This window comes from Lepus europaeus, chromosome 9 (genome assembly GCF_033115175.1).
Source record: "Lepus europaeus isolate LE1 chromosome 9, mLepTim1.pri, whole genome shotgun sequence".
NCBI lineage: Eukaryota > Metazoa > Chordata > Mammalia > Lagomorpha > Leporidae > Lepus > Lepus europaeus.
Genome location: NC_084835.1, coordinates 102,588,022 through 102,606,864, shown reverse-complemented (window position 1 = coordinate 102,606,864; position 18,843 = coordinate 102,588,022). Strand labels below are relative to the sequence as shown.

Below are 18,843 nucleotides of genomic sequence, written 5' to 3'. Positions count from 1 at the left end.
TTTCAGAGGTGCTTCTATTGCCTGTTCCAACCACAAGGGCACAGCACATATTTCTCAATTCAGACTTCCAGCTTTTTTGTTTTTTCTTCAAAATTTCCTCCTATGAACCAAAGAAAGAAAAAATATGGGATGTTCATTTACTTAGTTTGAATTATCCATTGCCTTTCCTCCGAAGAAGAGAAAGATCAGGGTAAGCTTTCTGTTAGGACAGGCTCCCTTAAATAAGTAGAAGACACAGATAAAGGCTCAATTGAATTTAGTAGTCTTTCTTCAGTCTGAGTTGACAATCTGCATTGCTTTACCTTTCTTAGTTTGATAGCTGCCTGCTTTGTTGTTTAAGATGGAGGAGGTGGTGTTTGACGTGGACTTTAGTTGTATCTGACATGTTTTTAGGATATGCACACTTGATTTTTGCACATGTTCCCTCATCCTGTTGTACCTTCTCTTTTGCTTTCCATACTTCTCTCAAGCCCCCTCTTTGTCTCCATCTCTTCTCCAAGATCCAGGGTACTCTTATGCTCCAGTAGAACCCTTGCCTCTTTCTCTCCTCACTGTAACCTTCTAGGACTCCAGTGAACCAATTGAAACAGAGCTTCTGTTGTAATAGTAATGCTACTCCAACCTTTAATCTACTTTTTCTTGGATAATTTTTAATATGGCTTTTTAAATCTTAATTGCACTTCTATTATGAAAGTAGTATATGCTCATTGCATAAAAAATTAAAATAACAGCAGGGTTGGGGCAAGTGTAATGGATAGAGCTGCCACCTGCAGTGCTGGCATCCCATATGGGCACCAGTTTGAGTCGCGGCTGCTCCACTTCTGATGCAGCTCTCTGCTGTAGCCTGGAAAAGCAATAAAAGATAGCCAAAGTCCTTGGTGCCCTGGCACCCATGTGGGAGGCCTGAAAGAAGCTTCTGGGTCCTGGCTTTGGATCAGCGCAGCTCTGGCCATTGTGGCCATCTGGGGGATGAACTAGCGGATGGAAAACCTCTCTGTCTCTCTCTCTCTCTGCCTCTGTGTAACTCTGCCTTTCAAATAAATAAATAAATCTTTTTAAAAAAGCAATGTTCAAACTTGCCTCCTCTCCCTTTTTTCTACTTTGATGTAGACTCAAAGTGTCAGTTGGAATTTAAGGAATCTAACTTCTTTTCATTTCTTTGCCCTTTCCTGCTTACAGATAGAATTACCAAATGTAGTAAGGAAAACAAACAAAACACACAAGAAAAAGACAAACACAAGCAGACTCCAACAAATACTAAACCTGTACCATTGGAAACCAGCCAAAATCTCCTTTCCTGCTCACATGTTCTGATCCTACTCTCCTCATGTGTTTATCTGTGAACTTAATATATATGTATTTTAGGGGAGGAGAGAGAGGTCCACCACCATCTGGTTCACTAACCCAAATGCCCCCAATGCCATGGACTGCGTGCAGCTAAAACCAGGAGCTGGGAACTCAATCCAGGTCTCCGAGTTGGTTGGGAGGAACCTGGTTACTTGTATCATTCCTGCTACCTCCAGGGTCTTTGCTAGCAGGAGAGTCAGGTGCAGGATCTGGGTATTGAACCCAGGCATGGTGGCATGGGATGCAAGCATCTTAACTGCTAGGGTAAGCACTCACACCTGACCTGTAGATTTTGGCGGATTCCAGGTCTGTGGGTGTTCATAGACAAGTCAATTTTGATGCCCTAGTCAGTACAACCTGACTCAGCTGTCTGCTGTAGGAAGCTGCACATGGTCAGATGTGAGATTTGACATGAACTGATAATGTCATTCAACTTCACATATTAGCAAAAGAGAGGCCACTTCATAGCTGCTTATCTTCAGTGTGTCTTTTTTTTTATTAAACTTTTATTTAATGAATATGAATTTCCAAAGTATAGCTTATGGGTTACAATGGCTTCCCCCCTCCCATAACTTCCTTCCTGCCCGCAACCCTCCCCTTTCCCGCTCCCTTTCCCCTTCCATTCATGTAAAGATTCATTTTCAATTCTCTTTGTATACAGAAGATCAGTTTAGTATATATTAGGTAAAGATTTCAACATTTTGCCCATATAGCAACATAAAGTGAAAAAACTACCATTGGATTACTAATTATAGCATTAAATAGCAATGTACAGCACATTAAAGACAGAGATCCTACATAATTTTTTTTTCAAATTAATTAATTTTCTATGCCATTTCCATTTTAACACCAGGTTGTTTTTTTTTTTCATTTCCAATTCTCTTTATATACAGAAGATCACTTCAGTATATAATTAGCAAAGACCTCATCAGTCTGCGCCCACACAGAAACGCAAAGTATAAAAATACTGTTTCAGTACCAGTCATAGCATCACTTGGCTTTAGACGACACATTAGGGACAGATCCCACATGGGGTGTAAGTACACAGTGACTCCTGTTGCTGACTTAACAATTTGACACTCCTGTTCATGGCGTCAGTAATCTCCCTAGGCTCTAGTCATGAGTTGCCAGGGCTATGGAAGCCTTTAGAGTTCGCTGACTTTGATCTTATTCCGATAGGGTCATAGTCAAAGTGGAAGTTCTCTCCTCCCTTCGGAGAAGGGTACCTCCTTCTTTGATGGCCCCGTTCTTTCCACTGGGATCTCACTCACAGAGATCATTCATTTAGGTCTTTTTTTTTTTTCCATGATATCTTGGCTTTCCATGCCTGCTATACTCTCATGGGCTTTTCAGCCAGATCTGAATGCCTTGAGGGCTGATTCTGAGGCCAGAGTGTTGTTTAGGACATCTGCCATCCTATAAGTCTGCTGTGTATCCCACTTCCCATGTTGGATCTTTCTCTCCCTTTTTGATTCTATCAGTTAGTATTAGCAGATACTTGTCTTGTTTGTGTGATCTCTTTGACTCTTAGACCTATCAGAGCTATCAATTGTGAGCTGAAATTGATCACTTGGACTAGTGCGATGGCATTGGTACATGCCATCTTGATGGGATTGTGTTGGAATCCCCTGGCACATTTCTAACTCCACCATTTGCGGCCAGTCCGATTGAGCATGTTCCAAATTGTTCATCTCCTCCCTCTCTTTTTCCACTCTTAGATTTAACAGGGAGTTTTTGTGAGGCATATGGGAGCATGGGGTATCACCAAACTGATGCCCAGTAGTGGAGAATGTGAAGAGGGTCTGGTAGCACAGGCAAGTAGGGGATGGTCAGAGAAGGCAACAGTAAATATTTTCCTCTTTCTTTTTTCCTTTGTGTTCTCAGTTGCCAGGATCTTCAAGTGGAGATTTCCATTCTGCAGGAGCAGATCTCTCATCTGCAGTTTGTGATTCACTCCCAGCATCAGAACCTGCGCAGCATCATCCAGGAGGTCAGATTAATTAAGTGCATTTCTCTGGTAGATGGTGTGTTTATACTGTGGAGGCCAAGTTCAAGTGCCTTGACTGGTTTTTAGAAGCAAGGAGACATATCTTCCACTGACATATCCTTTCTGATTCTCTTGCAAAATGGTCCAGTTCTCAGTGCCCTCTCTTGTCTGTAATGCTAACACCTGTTCTCATTGAAGATAGTTGGGGAAACTATACTGAGCTGCTTTTTAGATGTTCCAGTGTTTCTGTAAAGAGTGTTCTCAGAAAATGCACACTTTTCTTCAGAAGATTTTGTAGATTAGAAATTCCATCTTCTGCTTGAGTATGAAATGAACCATCTTTATAACCTTATAAGCAGTAAATTGATATGGGAGGTGTTTTAGGGTAGAGGATAGCCTAGGTCTTACTCTCTAGGAACATCCTGGCTGACAGAGAAAGCAGTAGCAATTGTGATAGCATCCAACTAGATGGTACACTGTATGCATATTGAAAATCTACTTCAAGATATGTATTGATCTGTTTGGGGATCTGCTTTGGATTTAAACTTAGCCTCCATTCATTTTTTTTTACTAATATTTATTTCCAAAAGAATACTTACATTCCAGTACTTTCCCAATATACATGCAGCATTTGTGTATGCTTAGCTGGATCACCAAAGATCCAGAGAATTGAGTGGTGGGATTTGAGAGGCAGCAAGGACCTTGGAGGGAGTGGGAGCTTTCCGCACTCTCATTTAGCAGCTAAGAAACTGAGGTCCAGAGTGGTTCAATGACAGGCAGAGCTGGCGGCCGCAGAGTTGACTTTAGAATTCATGTCTCTTTTTCTCTGCAGTGTTCTGCAAATCATCCCAGTCATCTACATGGCCTCTTGGCAAAGCAGGCTCACCCCGTCATGTGGCTGGGGGACAAGGTCTTCACCTCTGGGTGCCCCTCCATGCCGCACAGTGGCCTTGCGTCCTGCACACCAGCAGCCGGGTCTGCAGGATGAGGCCATGAAGTTGCAGAGACAGCAGAGGGTGACCAATGCTACTTTCTGCCTGGGAGGCACTGCTGCTCAATTGGGCAGAAATAGTTTATCCAAATGTTTCACTGCACTGTCTGAGTGCTTTCATGCCTAGGTGCCTCGTTGGCCCATTCTCTATAACCTGACGAGTTTGGCTAATGCTTCGGGATTCCATGTTTTTATCTGATGAGCATCACGTGACCTCAGACAGCTGTATGCTTTCTGACTTCATTAACTATTTCCTGTGGCCTGACAAAATTTTCTCAATTGTGTTTCTAATCCCTAGATGGAAGGATTAAAAAGTAATTTAAAAGAACAAGATCAAAAAATTGAACATCTGAAAGAAAAAGTTAACAAACTTGAAGCTCAGGTAAGGAGGGCATTGGTTGTACATTTGTGTGTGTATGTGTTTGTGCCAGTATGACACTATGTCTGAGGATGGTTATGTGGGAATGAGGTTGTGTGATTTTGTCCAAGTGTCTATGAATTTTTTTTGCGTGTGTCCTTTTGTATAAGAGTGTTGTTTTGTGAGTGTGCATATGCACCTTCTATGCATAAGAAATAGCTTTGGGGAGGTTTTTGCAATCGTTAAATTATTAACATGATTTTGTTATATTATCTACTTACTGATGTTATTAATGTTAAATACATGTATTGGATAAATACTATTAAAAATTGTTAAAAGTTCATCCAGGGCTTCAAGAATACTTGTTCAACAGGGGAGACAGATGTGGCCTCTCTCCCTATGGAATTGGAACCTTGGTCAAAACCACTCAAGTTCATTCTGTCTTATCAGATGACCAGGCTCTCCATCTTCTGCTGTTATTCCTTCGAATGTTTCTTTCCTGGCCCAAGAGGTTCTTTTTCTTCCTCCTTCTTCTACATCTATCATAGCTTGAAGCCTGCCTCAGGGCTCACCCAATTTAGAAGTTTGTTGGAATCTTCTTATTTTTCGCTATGTAAAACTTAGCATTCTACTTTCTGATTCACTGTGATGAGTCCACTTTCTCCCATCCCACTCTTTTCTCTTTTTCTCAAGAACCACTGCCGGCTGTCAGCTGCCAGTCTTGCAGGAAGTACGTGGCATCCCGGATGGGGTTCCGGCACCTCGGAGGGCTGCCTCCTGCTCAGCTCTGCTTCTCACTCACATTACCCTTCTGTTTGTCACAGATGACTCATCACTGACTGCCCAGCTCTGGTTGCCTTTTCTTCCGTATCCCTCAGTGATCTGTTTTTCTGTAGTTGCCTACTCCAGAGGTGTCCTTTCCAGTGGAATATGGAGGTACTCTGATGTCTACTGGAAACTTCCATTGTCTTCTGGAACCTCTTTCTCTCCAAGAGACAGTGAACAGGACCTTGTTCTCAGGAACCGGCACACGGCTACACCATCCCTCCCAACACCATGGTCTTTCTTCTTTTCGGAAATAGAAGCTACAAAGTCATGAAAGCACAAAGAGGTGGTGAATGTTGTTATAGCTTGAAGTTTGTAGCTCTCTTTTCCATTTCTGCCTCCCTAGAGAACCATTCTTTAATTCTGGAGGACAGAGCTCACTGAACTCTCCTTCTGCCCTCATCCACTGCAGGCATTATGGAACCGTTGGTTTGATTGAGACTTGCTCACAGCTCTGCACAGCTGAAAATGCAGTGACTGTGGAATGATTGGCTCAGAACTGCTGTTCACTCAAGTGCCCAGTAACGGCTGGCTAATTTATATCAGGGGACCTCTAGATTATGTGATTCATGTTGAATTGGAGTGTTTTCATTCTAAGAAATTCTCTGTAAAGGCAAATCTTTGCCACTTTTCATAGTGGCCTTTGGGCAAATTTTATTTGATAAAATACTATTTTATATTGTTATATATATTATTATGCGTTAATATATTATGCATATTTGTTATACTTTTACATAATTTTCATTCCATCTAAATTAGGACATTTATAAACAAATAAAATAATAAAATTGCCCCTAAAGGCATCATCCATGGGTGATCACTGAGCATGGTTGTGTATCTTTATTTCTCAGCACAGCTGTGCATATTTCCATGGAAATCAGCACCTATAACATATCTGTGTCTGCATATTAAAGCTATAGAATATACATGGCATCATACTATACCTATTATATTGTATTTTTAAACTTTTATTCATTTCATTCATTTGTTCACATCACTGATTATGTAATTAGTTCTACAAGTGTTTGTTGAGTGGCTTCATTGAAATAGATACTAAATTCAGGAAAGCAATGTTGAAGAAATAGACATGAGCATAGTGCTGTAGAGTTTACTGGCTAATGAATGCAATGGAAATGTCCGTTTACGTTGGAAACTTCCAGTGATGGACCTGCCTATTTTGGCTCCACTATCCTACTGCTTTAATTATTGTAGAGTGGAGAGTTTGTTTAGCGTTGGCATCTTTCTCTGATTTTTCACCTTCTTATGGTTCAGGGCTCTGGTCATACCTGATTAAGTGCCAATTATCATCACATATTAAGGTATCAATAGGTTAGTGCTTATAATTCAATTTTTTGTTTTTTAATTGTGTCTGTTTATTTTTATCTTCTCCAAATCATATTTTATTGCCCTAAATAAATTGGCAACTTAGCACAGATAAGCCCATATTGCTGGCCCAATAATCACACTAGGGAAATTTACATGGTCCATTGTATTCTTCTTCAATCTTTGAAAATCAGCAAATTGCTGATTCACACTAAGCGTAGTATGACAGAGCAAGAAATTTGTGCCACCCTCATGGACATCCCTGGACAGTGGTATTTCACTAGTTATCTAAATAAAGGGAGTGTCTGAAGCATAGTGATTCCATTTCTACCATATCCCTAATTAGTGCTTTATTACAAAGCTCTTAAACTGGGATGACATATGCAGGGGTGAAGTGTCTTGCACTGCAACTTTAAGATGGGTATTTTAGAACTCTTTGATAACAGGATAGACTGATTTCATTCATGAACAGTGGGCACCAGAGCTTGAAGAATCCTTTCCAACCCATTGACCTTCTAAACCTTATGGAGAGTACCATTTTCTTATCCATTCATGCTAAAATCATTTATCTGCTTTTAGTATATTGTATATTTCATTTGGTTTCTTCCTCTAAACTACTCCAGGAGAAAGTTAGTACCTACCATGTTTTGCAAAGCACAGAACTGCGATTCAAAAAAGTTAAAAAGAGACTTGATCAAAACCACTCAGCTAGTAGGTAGCTGAACTTCAGTACACTTGATTTTAAGCATTTGTTTCTCTTCATGCCCCACAATAGCTATTCTGGGTGATGGAATGTATGTGTGTACACATATATGCACATTTTATGTAGGTACATATATGTATATGTACGTGCATGTGAAATATATATGTATGTGTGTATACAGTGTCTGTTTAGAAGTGAATGTTGGCCGGCGCCGTGGCTCAATAGGCTAATCCTCCACCTGCGGCGCCGGCACCCCGGGTTCTAGTCCCGGTCTGGGCGCCGGATTCTGTCCCGGTTGCTCCTCTTCCAGTCAGTCCAGCTCTCTGCTGTGGCCCGGGAGTGCAGTGGAGGATGGCCCAAGTCCTTGGGCCCTGCACCCACATGGGAGACCAGGAGAAGCACCTGGCTCCTGGCTTTGGATCAGCGCAGTGCACCGGCCGCAACGGCCATTGTGGGGTGAACCAACAGAAAAGGAAGACCTTTCTCTCTGTCTCTCTCTCTCTCTCTCACTGTCCACTCTGTCTGTCAAAAAAAAAAAAGTGAATGTTATTTTAAAATTGCATAATTATTTATACTTATTTAGATCTTGAACCAGCAACTATATTATATTTTTAAAATTTCACTTCACGGTTTCCAGTCTTGGAACAAATATCTATTTCCTGTTTGCTCTTTTTATCCCAGTAATGTTTTAACCCCACCTCTTGGAACATACACTTCGCTCGTGCAACCATCTTTTTAAAAAAACCATAGTCTCACAATCTTCTTTTAAATATCACCAGAAAATTTCTGCTTAACTCTACTGAAATTATTTACATTCTTTCTGCTTTTGCATATCTTTCATCATCTTAATTTACAACTCTGCCATTCGTTTTATTTTAATGCATTTCTAGCTTCTTCACTAATGATCTCATATGGAAATGTATCATCAAAAATTACTCCATTTTCTGAACTTTGAAGATGATTCTACTTTATAGTATAATCACCATCATCCTTAAATTTAATTTGACTCTCAAAGTGAGTTAGTAATAGATTAAGTAGGCAAAAATATGTTATTTTGGGAAATGATGTCAGTAAACTACCCTTGGACAGAGTCATAATAATAGTAGGAATATTCTGGCCAGGGTTTTGTAATTTTGTTAATTAGTGATGCAATAAAACTCATGCATATGTCTGTTCTAGTTAAAGAGAAAACCAGAAATGTATATGAATCAAGAATAAATGCCTAAGTCTGGTAGATGAAACAAGTCAGCACAGAAGTTGAAATAAATTAAGAACAGTATAGCAGTCACTCTTATGCTTTTGTATTATTTGGGACTGAACAATGTAAGAAAATTGAAGTGTATTTTGGAAAAAAGTCAAATAGTTCCTAAATAATATTTCATTTGTGATTGTCATCATAGAATTGTGTTTCCAATATTTTCCTAATTTGTGAAATACTGAACAGAGAGGAGTTTTTCTCAGCCACATACTTGGCCTGCACTTATTTGGAGTGTATATTAGATTTATCTCCATTAAATGAGGAACATCATTATTACCAGTTTATTAACTCTGAAATATATTGCCTGAGTAACACTTGTGTTTAATTCTTGTGATACCATGGAGAAATGATTAATTCGTCTGAGGATGTTGGCTTTATCTTTTAGTTATTACTCTACTCAGATGCTGGGAAAACAAAGGGCAAAATCCCCTTCTTGAATTTGCTCTGTTTCCTTCATTGGTTCATCATCATGACACTTTACAATCACCTGTGGAGTTTGAAAACTCCTGAACCCACGTTTCCATGAAGCAAAACAGAATGCGGGCATCAGGCATCAGTAGATTTTATTATTTTTTAACAAAAAAAAAATTATGTTTAAAACATTTTTATGTAGTTTCATTTTGAGATTTAGGTCTTCTACCTGCTGGTTCATTCCCCAGATGCCTGCAGCACCCTAGCCTGGGCTAGAAGGAAAGCCAGGGACCTAGAACTCAATCCGGTCTCCCACAGGGGTGGCATGGACCCAAGTGCTTGAGCCATCACCTGGAACCTGAAGTGGAGCTGACATTTGAACCAGACACTTCAGTGTGGGCTGTGTGTGTTCCCTGATCAGTAGATTTTAACGCTCCCCAGGTATTGTTAGTATGCAATCTAGACTGGAAACCGTATCAGTCTGTTGGTCCTCAAACTTGGCTAGGCGTTGGAATTATCTTAGGAGTTTCCCAATGCACAAACAAGACCACCCCGGGTTTCTGATTCTGTAGGTCTGGTGGGAGACTGAGGATTTGTAGTTCCAACAAGCTCCCAGGTGATGTTGATACTGCTGATCCCAGGATCTCAGTTTATTTTTATTTTTATTTTTACTTTTTTGACAGGCAGATTTAGACAGTGAGAGAAAGAGACAGAGAGAAAGGACTTCCTTCCGTTGGTTCACCCCTCAAATGGCCGCTACGGCTGGCGCACTGCACTGATCTGAAGCCAGGAGCCAGTCACTTCTTCCTGGTCTCCCATGTGGGTGCAGGGCCCAAGCACTTGAACCATCCTCCACTGCCCTCCTGGGCCACAGCAGAGAGCTGGACTGGAAGAGGAGCAACCGGGACAGGACCGGCGCCCCAACCAGGACTAGAACATGGAGTACTGGCGCCGCAGGCGGAGGATTAGCCTAGTGAAGGATCTCACTTTAATAGTGGTTGCCTTAGTCTTTTTTTTCTCTCCTGCTTTTCCACTCAGGCCTGTTTCATTTCAGCCTCAAGGTCAAGGTTAGAGCTCCAGGTGTATAAAAATCCTATTCGGTCACACTGATTTCTGCTCTTACCTTTTTTCAGTAATGAATTACCTACCGTGTATGGCATGTATTGAGTTGCTCTGATTGTCTTTTATTATTTTGGTATCCACATGCTTGTGGTGTACTGAAAGAGAAGATATTATGCTTTATTGTGCCTGTTCACATTCCTTCTCCTGGGTTGGAGATGATGACATGCAGGGATTGAAGAGTTGTGTGTGTGTGTGTGTGTATGGTTGAGATAGTTGATTAATTTCCTGTTGAAAGTTTCTTGTTTATATTTATCATACCAGAGACCCCTCCTAAAATTACCGAATCTCTGTGTTTTCTGGACATCACCATTTTCTTATTTGTAATATTAAAGGACCAGGTTAATTCCTCTGGCTGTATAGAAAAATAACGTAGGTTCAGTACCAGAGGAAAGTTTCTTAGTTATTTTGAATTTTGGTAACTTCATTTATTTAATACAAATGATGCATTGGCTAGGTACTCATACTAATTAACATCTAGTTTCTATCAAAATTCTAACGTCTATTTCTCAAAACTAAGAATTTTCCTGTTGGCTTGCTGCAAACCAATAGCTTACTACAGACCACCATACTCTTAGAGGATACCTTTTAAAATTTAACTGTGTGACTCTCCAAGTCCTTAGTTTTCTAACAGGCAATGGCGTGGCCATGTTCTTTTAATACCTCAGTTTGCTCTGTCATCATTCCACCCATCCATATTTCAATCCCAAACTTGTCTATCCAGACTTGTCCTTCTGGCTTGAATGCAACTAGCAACTTAACTTTGGTCGTGGTCTTTCACTGTCTTAGTCTCACTTCTGAGTGTTGTGAAATGAAATTGCTTGGCAAACTAGTTCTGGACTGAGAAGTCCAAACTTGATGCTCACCTCCGCCATGATAATGTTGGGAACACATAGTCTTTGGACTTCAACCTTCAGTGATAAAAATGAAACTTAGACTAGAAAATCTTAACCAACTGCTTTAAGTCTTAGAATCTATGCCAGGCACTAAGCTGAATATCTTGCGATTTCTATCTCATTTTAAACCTGAGAGAAGGGGCAACTATTCTATCTATTGGGTAGACAAGAAAATTAGACCTAAATGAGGCCACAAAGCTTATAATCAACAGTGCTTGGGTTTGTTTCTAAGAATTTAAACTCTTACTGTGCCTTTTTTAGCCATTGTATTATCTCCTAGAATTAGAACAATGGTCCCAGATTTAAAATATTATGATCATATGATGTGTTTCTTCCAATAACTTATACAAGATAGGCAGGATGTGTATCATTTGTTCCTACTATAGAAATAAAGAAATTAAAGCTTCAATGAGAAAATCGAGACTAAAGATGCCACAAATAGTATAGTAAAGAACAGATGGTGCCTATTTTCATGGGATTTGGAATCAAAAGATTGCACAAGAAAGACAAATGTGTAATTAATATTGTGGGTATCTTTACCAAGGTTCTCTACTTTAGTTCTTTTCATCTGTCTATCTAAAAGAAACTTTGTAAAATCAAACATAGGTCAGCTGTTGAATTTTAAAATTCTAAAATTTAATCCCTGGGTACTTTATGCATTTTCAGAGTATATTTTGATCTTCAAAGATAATGTTTAGTGAATTTCAACTAACTGTATTCCATGTTCTAAAACAACAATCACAGCAAACTTAACTGCCAAGGAACCAGGCAACTGATAGGTTGGAGGAAAGCAGTAAGACTGCAGCTAATGGATGAACTAGCTATTTGATTTCCAGGTTTTTTTTTTTTTTTTTAATTTTAGAATAAAGAACTAAAAACCAAGGTGGCGCTTTGGTCTGAAACTCCTAAAACAAAAGTATCTAAGGCAGTCTCTACAAGGTAAGGTCTTTCTTACCCCCAAGCTCCATGTTTAGTGAACTTGGTTGACCTCAACCCACTTAATAAACATTCCAATCTGTTAATATTCATGTAAGAATTTCTTTACTGTCCATCCCACTTCCTATTCAGAACTGTGTTAATCTGGTTTACCATTAAATCCTCAAAACATAATGTATAAATACAAATGAATAAGTTTAGATATGTTTTTTCCTCCCCTTTGCCTAAATCAAGTCCAGTCTTTTTTTTTTTTTTAAGGGAAATGGTTTATTGGAGGAAACCCGACAGACCAGAGGGAAGGAGTGAAGAAGGAAAAGAGGGAGAAGGAGAGCATAAGAGAGAGAGCAAGAGAGAGAAAGGGAGAGGGAGAGAGAGAGACCAAGAGATGGAGAAAAAGAGAGCCATGTGTTCAGGAACAGGTTCTCTTAAAACTTTGCTGGGGGGTGGGCAAGGAAGTAGCAGCAGCAAATCCCATTAGGATAGGGGTGGAGCTGACACTGGTGGTTGGGCCATGGGTCACCTGGCTTCCAGCCGTGGCGGCAGGAAGCCCGGTCTTGACTTCAGCGCTTTTCCAAACATTACAGATGTTCTCCATTGTCCTTCTTCCTCTGTGGCTCATATTTTTCATGATGGACATTTTAATCATGATTTGTTAATATTTATTGAAATTTTGGTATTTTTTGAAATCTCCATGGTTTTCTCTCTCAAATCGAATACCACCATGGAAAGAATTGCTTGTATTTCTTTTTTATTTTCTGCAGTACTAAGGACAATGATCCAATCACAAATCATTTCAAACACTGATAATGACCCATTAAAGTAATTGAAGTGATGGTTGCAAGCATCCATATCATGTTTTTTAATGTTTAATTTTTTTTCCTTGGCAGAATCTGAATCTGTGCTCAAATCTCCTTTCCATAAACTCTAGGAAATTATCACTTCAAAGAAAACACAGCCTATAATTACATGTATCATTTTAAAAGTGATTAAAAACTTCCTATCCTAGCAGCTTTTGAATTTCACAGTCTTGCCTCTCCAGGGCAGAATCTCATTTCCTGAAGCTCTCTTGAGCACAGCCTGAGGTGGAAAAATCAGACTCACTATGATTAGCATCAGTGGAGGAATTCAGACAAATTCATCTCTTCAGAGCTCCCTGCAACAGTGTTTCACTTTGCTAATGATGTATGTAATTAGAGATGGGAGAGGAAACCATTATGAATCAAGTCCCTTAAAATCTGCCGGCCACCACATGCTCAGTTATCAACTTTTTGGCCACCAGTCCTACAATTTCTAAAGAAACAGAAAGAAACTAAACTGCAGAGGTATCCAGAGAGAAAGATGAAATGCTCACATTTTAGAAGCAAGGCAAGGACATTACTTCAGTGGGGGAAGGGCTTGGACTAGGTTTCTATGGGAAGGGCAATTGGCCCATGGTGTGCTGCCTTCCATCCAGCTAATGGTCCCTGTGGGCTGCTGAAGCATCCTGACCAGCCCAGGGCTTTGATCCTGAAGGGAATGGGGCCAGAGTGCAGCACAGCAGGGAACCACTAGGGGTCACTTCCAGCACTGGCTGCCGAGATTCTGGCTGGCTGTAGGAGGGCTGTGGTGAAGACAATGGCTTCTTTGGCCAATTTATAGCTGCAGTTATTAATTAGTATTTAACTAATAGTTAAGGGTCTACTGTTTTAAAGACTTTTCTTCTTAAGATTAATATTCTCATTGTTTTGTAATTTTTGGAGGAAATTCTAGTATTAATGATGTGAATCTTATTTGCAAAGGGAAATATAGCCTGCTGGCTATTTTAAAAATGTTGGTGGCAATATCATTTGTTAAGCCTGGGGTCAGCCATCCACAGAGGAATTATAACTCTAAGACGGGACTGGAGTATAAAAGAGGCTATTAATGCAAAAAAATCATACACACTTACAACTTAACTTTGGCAAATCTCCCATATGGCATAGTTCAATGCTATCTATCAGAAAGTATAGAGAAGCCTTAATAATTTTTTTTTTCTGGGACACTGGAACTTAGACCTAGATATTTCTTGAGTTGAATTCATATCAAAAGAAGTGTTTTGGTGACACTAGAGACCATATAGTCAAACAATGACAACAAAATACACTTTTTTCTTTTAATTTTAGTTTTAATTAATTTTTAACAGATTCAGTATGATTTGTAGATACAAGTCTAAGATCAGATATTCGCTGCCTCCCTCCTTACCATCTTCCTTCCAACTTTCTTTTTTTTTAGTTTTTGAGATAACATATTTTAAATTTACATTACAGTAAAAAGGCTTAATACTTCACCAAATAAGAAGTTTCACAAGAAGCAAAAGGGTCCTAGTTTAGTGGGATTATAGACAATGGGTATAAACGGTAATTGAATGAAAATTTGACCATTAGTTTTGAATACATAGAGTTTTCCACAATAAGTCACACAGTGAGGGAAGAAATTCAGACTATGAGAACTCCATGGAATTAGAACATCCTGAGGGAACAATGGTTGTGTCTTCTCATCCCTAACTTGATCTGGTGCTTCTCATCCCTGAGGGGAATGGCAGACACATATCTGTACCCTCTCTGATTTCCATTGCTCTTGTAGCTAAATTTATATAGATTGAAAGCTTTTGCCATATACGTTTACTGTGTCTCATGGAATAATGGCCAGAATAAATCTATTAACAGCTATCTATTAGAGCAAAGCAAACTTGTTCTGACTAGGTAGTTTGCAGTAGCTGAGCTGTTAATTGTGGCAGTACAGATATTATATCATTAGAGTTCAAATACTCCATCTTGAAAACTGTGCTTTGTTGTTTACAGCGAATTGAAGACAGAAGGCACTTCCCCCTATTTGATGTTGATTAGGTTACGGAAATGAACTGGCTGGCTGAAGATCTGATCAAGAAATATGATGTGGGTCTTATTTTTCCCTTGAAACATTTTCTAAATGTCCATGTTAATATGGCATGATGCTAGTTTTTGAATGGAATTCATTGCACATCATGAGCTTTTCAAGAAGATAACATTCCAGAAAATCAAGCAGGTGTATATTTGAAGGGAAGATATATTTCTTCAAAACTTACCAAATAGATGCTTTCCCAAGATGGGAGATGGATTCTGCTTTAAGTAAAAAGAAATCTAAATCTTGTTTTCAGAGTTTTGCTAAAGGAAATTGTCAACTTTGACCTTTGGATAGTGGTTTTTAAGTATATAAGTAGAAGAAAGGGTATAGATATGTCCAAATAAATGATTTATTTTAAAGTTGAATAATAAGAGAGATATTTTCATAACAAGAAGCTCATCTCCTGGCCCATTGTTAATGGAAGACTTACTCTCCACCAAATTATGGGCTGGAAAAAAAGAAGATTATTTTTAGCCAATTCCCTAACCCATCTGCTTTCCAATGTTGAGAATAATGGCTGCCCTAGCACAACTAAGAAAGCACTTGCCCTTCAGTTGTTCTGGGATAAAAAATTGGTTGTTAGGGGCAACCAGTACACATAAGCACACAGGGGAGCCCATGGTTTATGTGGCCTTTGTTACTAATGTAACTGTTGATATTCATTAATATTTTCTAAATAAAAATTTCTTTGGGGGAGAAGTGGAGCACATAATGTTGGTAGCCAGTGGTTGTAGCTTACAGTCAGGAAGAATCTGAATTCACAAATCAGAACAATATGTCTGGTGTCTTTGTGAAAGAGTGCTTACATTTTTGTAATATCTTCTGCACAGGTCCAGCTGTAGCACTGTCAGTAAAACCAAACTCTGACTTGTAGAAATGCAAACATACTGACACTCAGGAAAGTAGAATACACTTCAGTTAAATTAATAATGAGAGGCTTTAGTCTCCCTAGAGGGTGAAGTCCCTCTGGGCCTTTGTTCATCCTTTCTGGTATACAGATCTAAACACTCGCTCAGGAAGGAGGCTCAAACCTTTCCATGTGGAATGTGAAATATCAGTATTATACATAAACTATTTAGATGTATGTAAATAAGATGAAGTAACATATTTATAGATCCATCTAAGTCCTGTAATCATGATAATGTTACACAACTCAAGTGTGAGTTTTACACTTCATGGCATTCTTTGGAACAATTTTTGTTGCTTATTTATTGTTAAAATGTAGTTATCTAATAACACTCAAAGCTTGGTTACTCTATGTCAGAAACAATGCTAAGTTCCTCACTTGTGCTGATTCATTTCTCCACAAGCCAGCAGCAGCAGGTCATAGCCTCATGCCTGTGTTACAGAGGACGATCCTAAGGATGGTAAACCAATTTGCTCAGCTGATAACTGAGAAGCAAGGATTTGAACCTGGCTATTGATATTCCTTCCACTTTGCAAACTGGTGGTCTGGAATTTTCTCAGCAATAGAAATGCCTCCTTTTTGCAACTTTATCAAGTACATAATCTCCTTGATGGCTGTTTGCATTTTCCTGTGGATGATAGTCAGGAACGTCTAAAAACAAACATCACTATTTTGTGGAAATCAGTTGGCCTTTCATCTGCACTACCATCCTGAGAACGCAGTTCAGGAAAATTCCTTGCTAAAAATCCAAATATTTATGTTCTTTTATTCATAACTGTATGTGACACTGAAGAATTTCTTCCTAATACATTTTCAGCACATTTGTAGGGAAATTGGGATCGTGAATTCTGCTTGAAGCATGTGCAGTGCAGTAAGAAAATCCCCCTGTCACTTGTAGCTCACTTAGCCTCCTCTCGTAGCTCCGTGAAATCATCATGCTGCATCACGACACACCGGCGATTTGGGGATGTACTTGTTTAACTGACCTAGAAGCCTTGATGACTGTAAGAATAGTTTATTCTAAAGTAAAAAATGGAAAGCTGCTGTTGTATTCTGTTGAAGTTTCACTGCACTCATCTTTTTAGCAGGGAAGTACAGCTGGAGGTAGTGTAAGTGAGAGCGGCTCAAGAGGTCTCCAAGTTCATTTTGGAATGAATGTCTTTGGACTTTCTAATAATAATAGTACACAGTTTCAGGAGCCCAGCGTGATCTGAACTCCTCCTATACAAATGTGTGTATATTTGTAGCAGAAGCCATTTCATTTATTTGTCATATATGGATTATTTCCTCTGACCTAATTTATTTTGCACTTGAAGTGTTTTCTAAATAAACATTTCAGAGTGATGAAACAAAGGACTACAACATGGAATGAAATCTGTTAATCTAAAAGTGGTACTACCAAGGACACATAGAAAAAAAATTTATTACTTCTGTTGTATTCCAAATAACTGTACTTTTAATTGTATTAACAGATTGTGTAAGAATGTCTGTAGCAGGCCTTAAGTTCATACATGAAGTTTAGAAATGCAAAGAAATTTAGTTCTAGGGTGGGTGTTTAACCTAGTGGTTAAGATACCAGTGCAGATTAAGATGTCCATATTTGTTATTGGAGTTACTAGGTTCAGGTCCTGGCTCTCTTTCCAATTCCAGTTTCCTGGGAAGCAGCAGTGATGGCTCAAGTAGCTGGATCCCTAACACTCATATGGGAAATTTGGATTGAGTTCCTGGTTCCCTGGTTTGGCTTGCCCTAGCCCCAGCCATGTGGGCATTTGGGTGTCACCAGCAGTTGAGAGCTATCTATCTGGCTCTCTACCTCTAACAAAAGAAAGAAAGGAAGAAAGAAATTCACTTAATTCTTTGATTAGATATGTTGTTATAAATGATCAAGAAATGTTTAGTCTAGAAACTGATAAGGTATACTTTGAAAACTTGCTTATAATATGCCTCATGATGAAGAAAATTGATGTTATATTGTATGTCATTTTGGGTTTTATTTCTTTTTATATTAAAATTATTTTATATAAAAATCATTATTCATAAGTGTTTTTATTATGACTGTACAGTGCACAGTAAATGTTTTGTTAGTGAACAGACACTTTAACATCTTCCTTATTTTTTTCTGCTAATTTCTGCAGGATCCAAATTAACTGCAAAACAAATCAATTAAGTTTACATTCTAAATTTAAAAAATAATTATGAAATCAAAAGGAACACACATACTTCTCAAATTATTTCATATTTCTTCACTTTGAAAATCTCTACCTCTCTTCTGACCTATAAATAAATACAGAATCTTTATTAATATCCAAATAGTTACACTATCCAACTGTAACTGAGAACTCCCCAAACTGATTTCATAATCATTGTAATTTGCCCTCCTCTTCTCTCCCTCCTTCTCTTTTTGTGTCTCCTTCCCTATTTTCCTTCCTTCCTTCCTTCCTTCCTTCCTTCCTTCCTTCCTTCCCTCCCTCCCTCCCTCCCTCCCTTTTTCCCTTCCTGCCTTCTTGCCTTCCTTCCATTTTTTGATAGAAACTATTAAGGATGCAATAAAGATTTAAATAATTACACTGAATTGTTTTCACTCATTTCTTCTTTCAACAAATGTGTCTTGATTTCCCCCTGGTTGCTAGGCAGGTTCTAGATGCCAGGTCTATAGTTGCAGGCAATGGGGGCGGGATGGGGGAAAAGAAAGAGAACAAAGAAGAGGAAAAACTGTACCTCCATGGAAACATATTCTTAGTGAGGAGAAATAGATAATGAAGTCAGAGGTGCCCAATGGACTGGGAAGAAAAAGAACACAGTGCTAGGTTATTGCCAGGGATGACAGGGTGTGGTTGCAATTTTATTTGGGGTGATAATTTAACAAATGGTAACTACAGGC

At 39.0% G+C, this 18,843-nt stretch overlaps 1 protein-coding gene across 6 annotated transcripts in view; it reads left to right on the top strand.

The window, feature by feature from the left end:
• The window catches only part of CCDC68 (coiled-coil domain containing 68), a 52,530-nt gene extending 34,624 nt beyond the window's left edge, over positions 1-17,906 (top strand). For all 6 annotated transcript variants that reach the window (XM_062201696.1, XM_062201695.1, XM_062201692.1 and 3 more), the window contains 4 exons: positions 3,232-3,337; positions 4,624-4,707; positions 12,081-12,157; positions 14,974-17,906. In XM_062201696.1, the coding sequence (XP_062057680.1) occupies positions 3,232-3,337; positions 4,624-4,707; positions 12,081-12,157; positions 14,974-15,031 (325 nt within the window). In that variant the 3' untranslated portion in view covers positions 15,032-17,906. The remainder of the gene's footprint in view (positions 1-3,231; positions 3,338-4,623; positions 4,708-12,080; positions 12,158-14,973) is intronic.
• Positions 17,907-18,843: the final 937 nt, after the last annotated feature.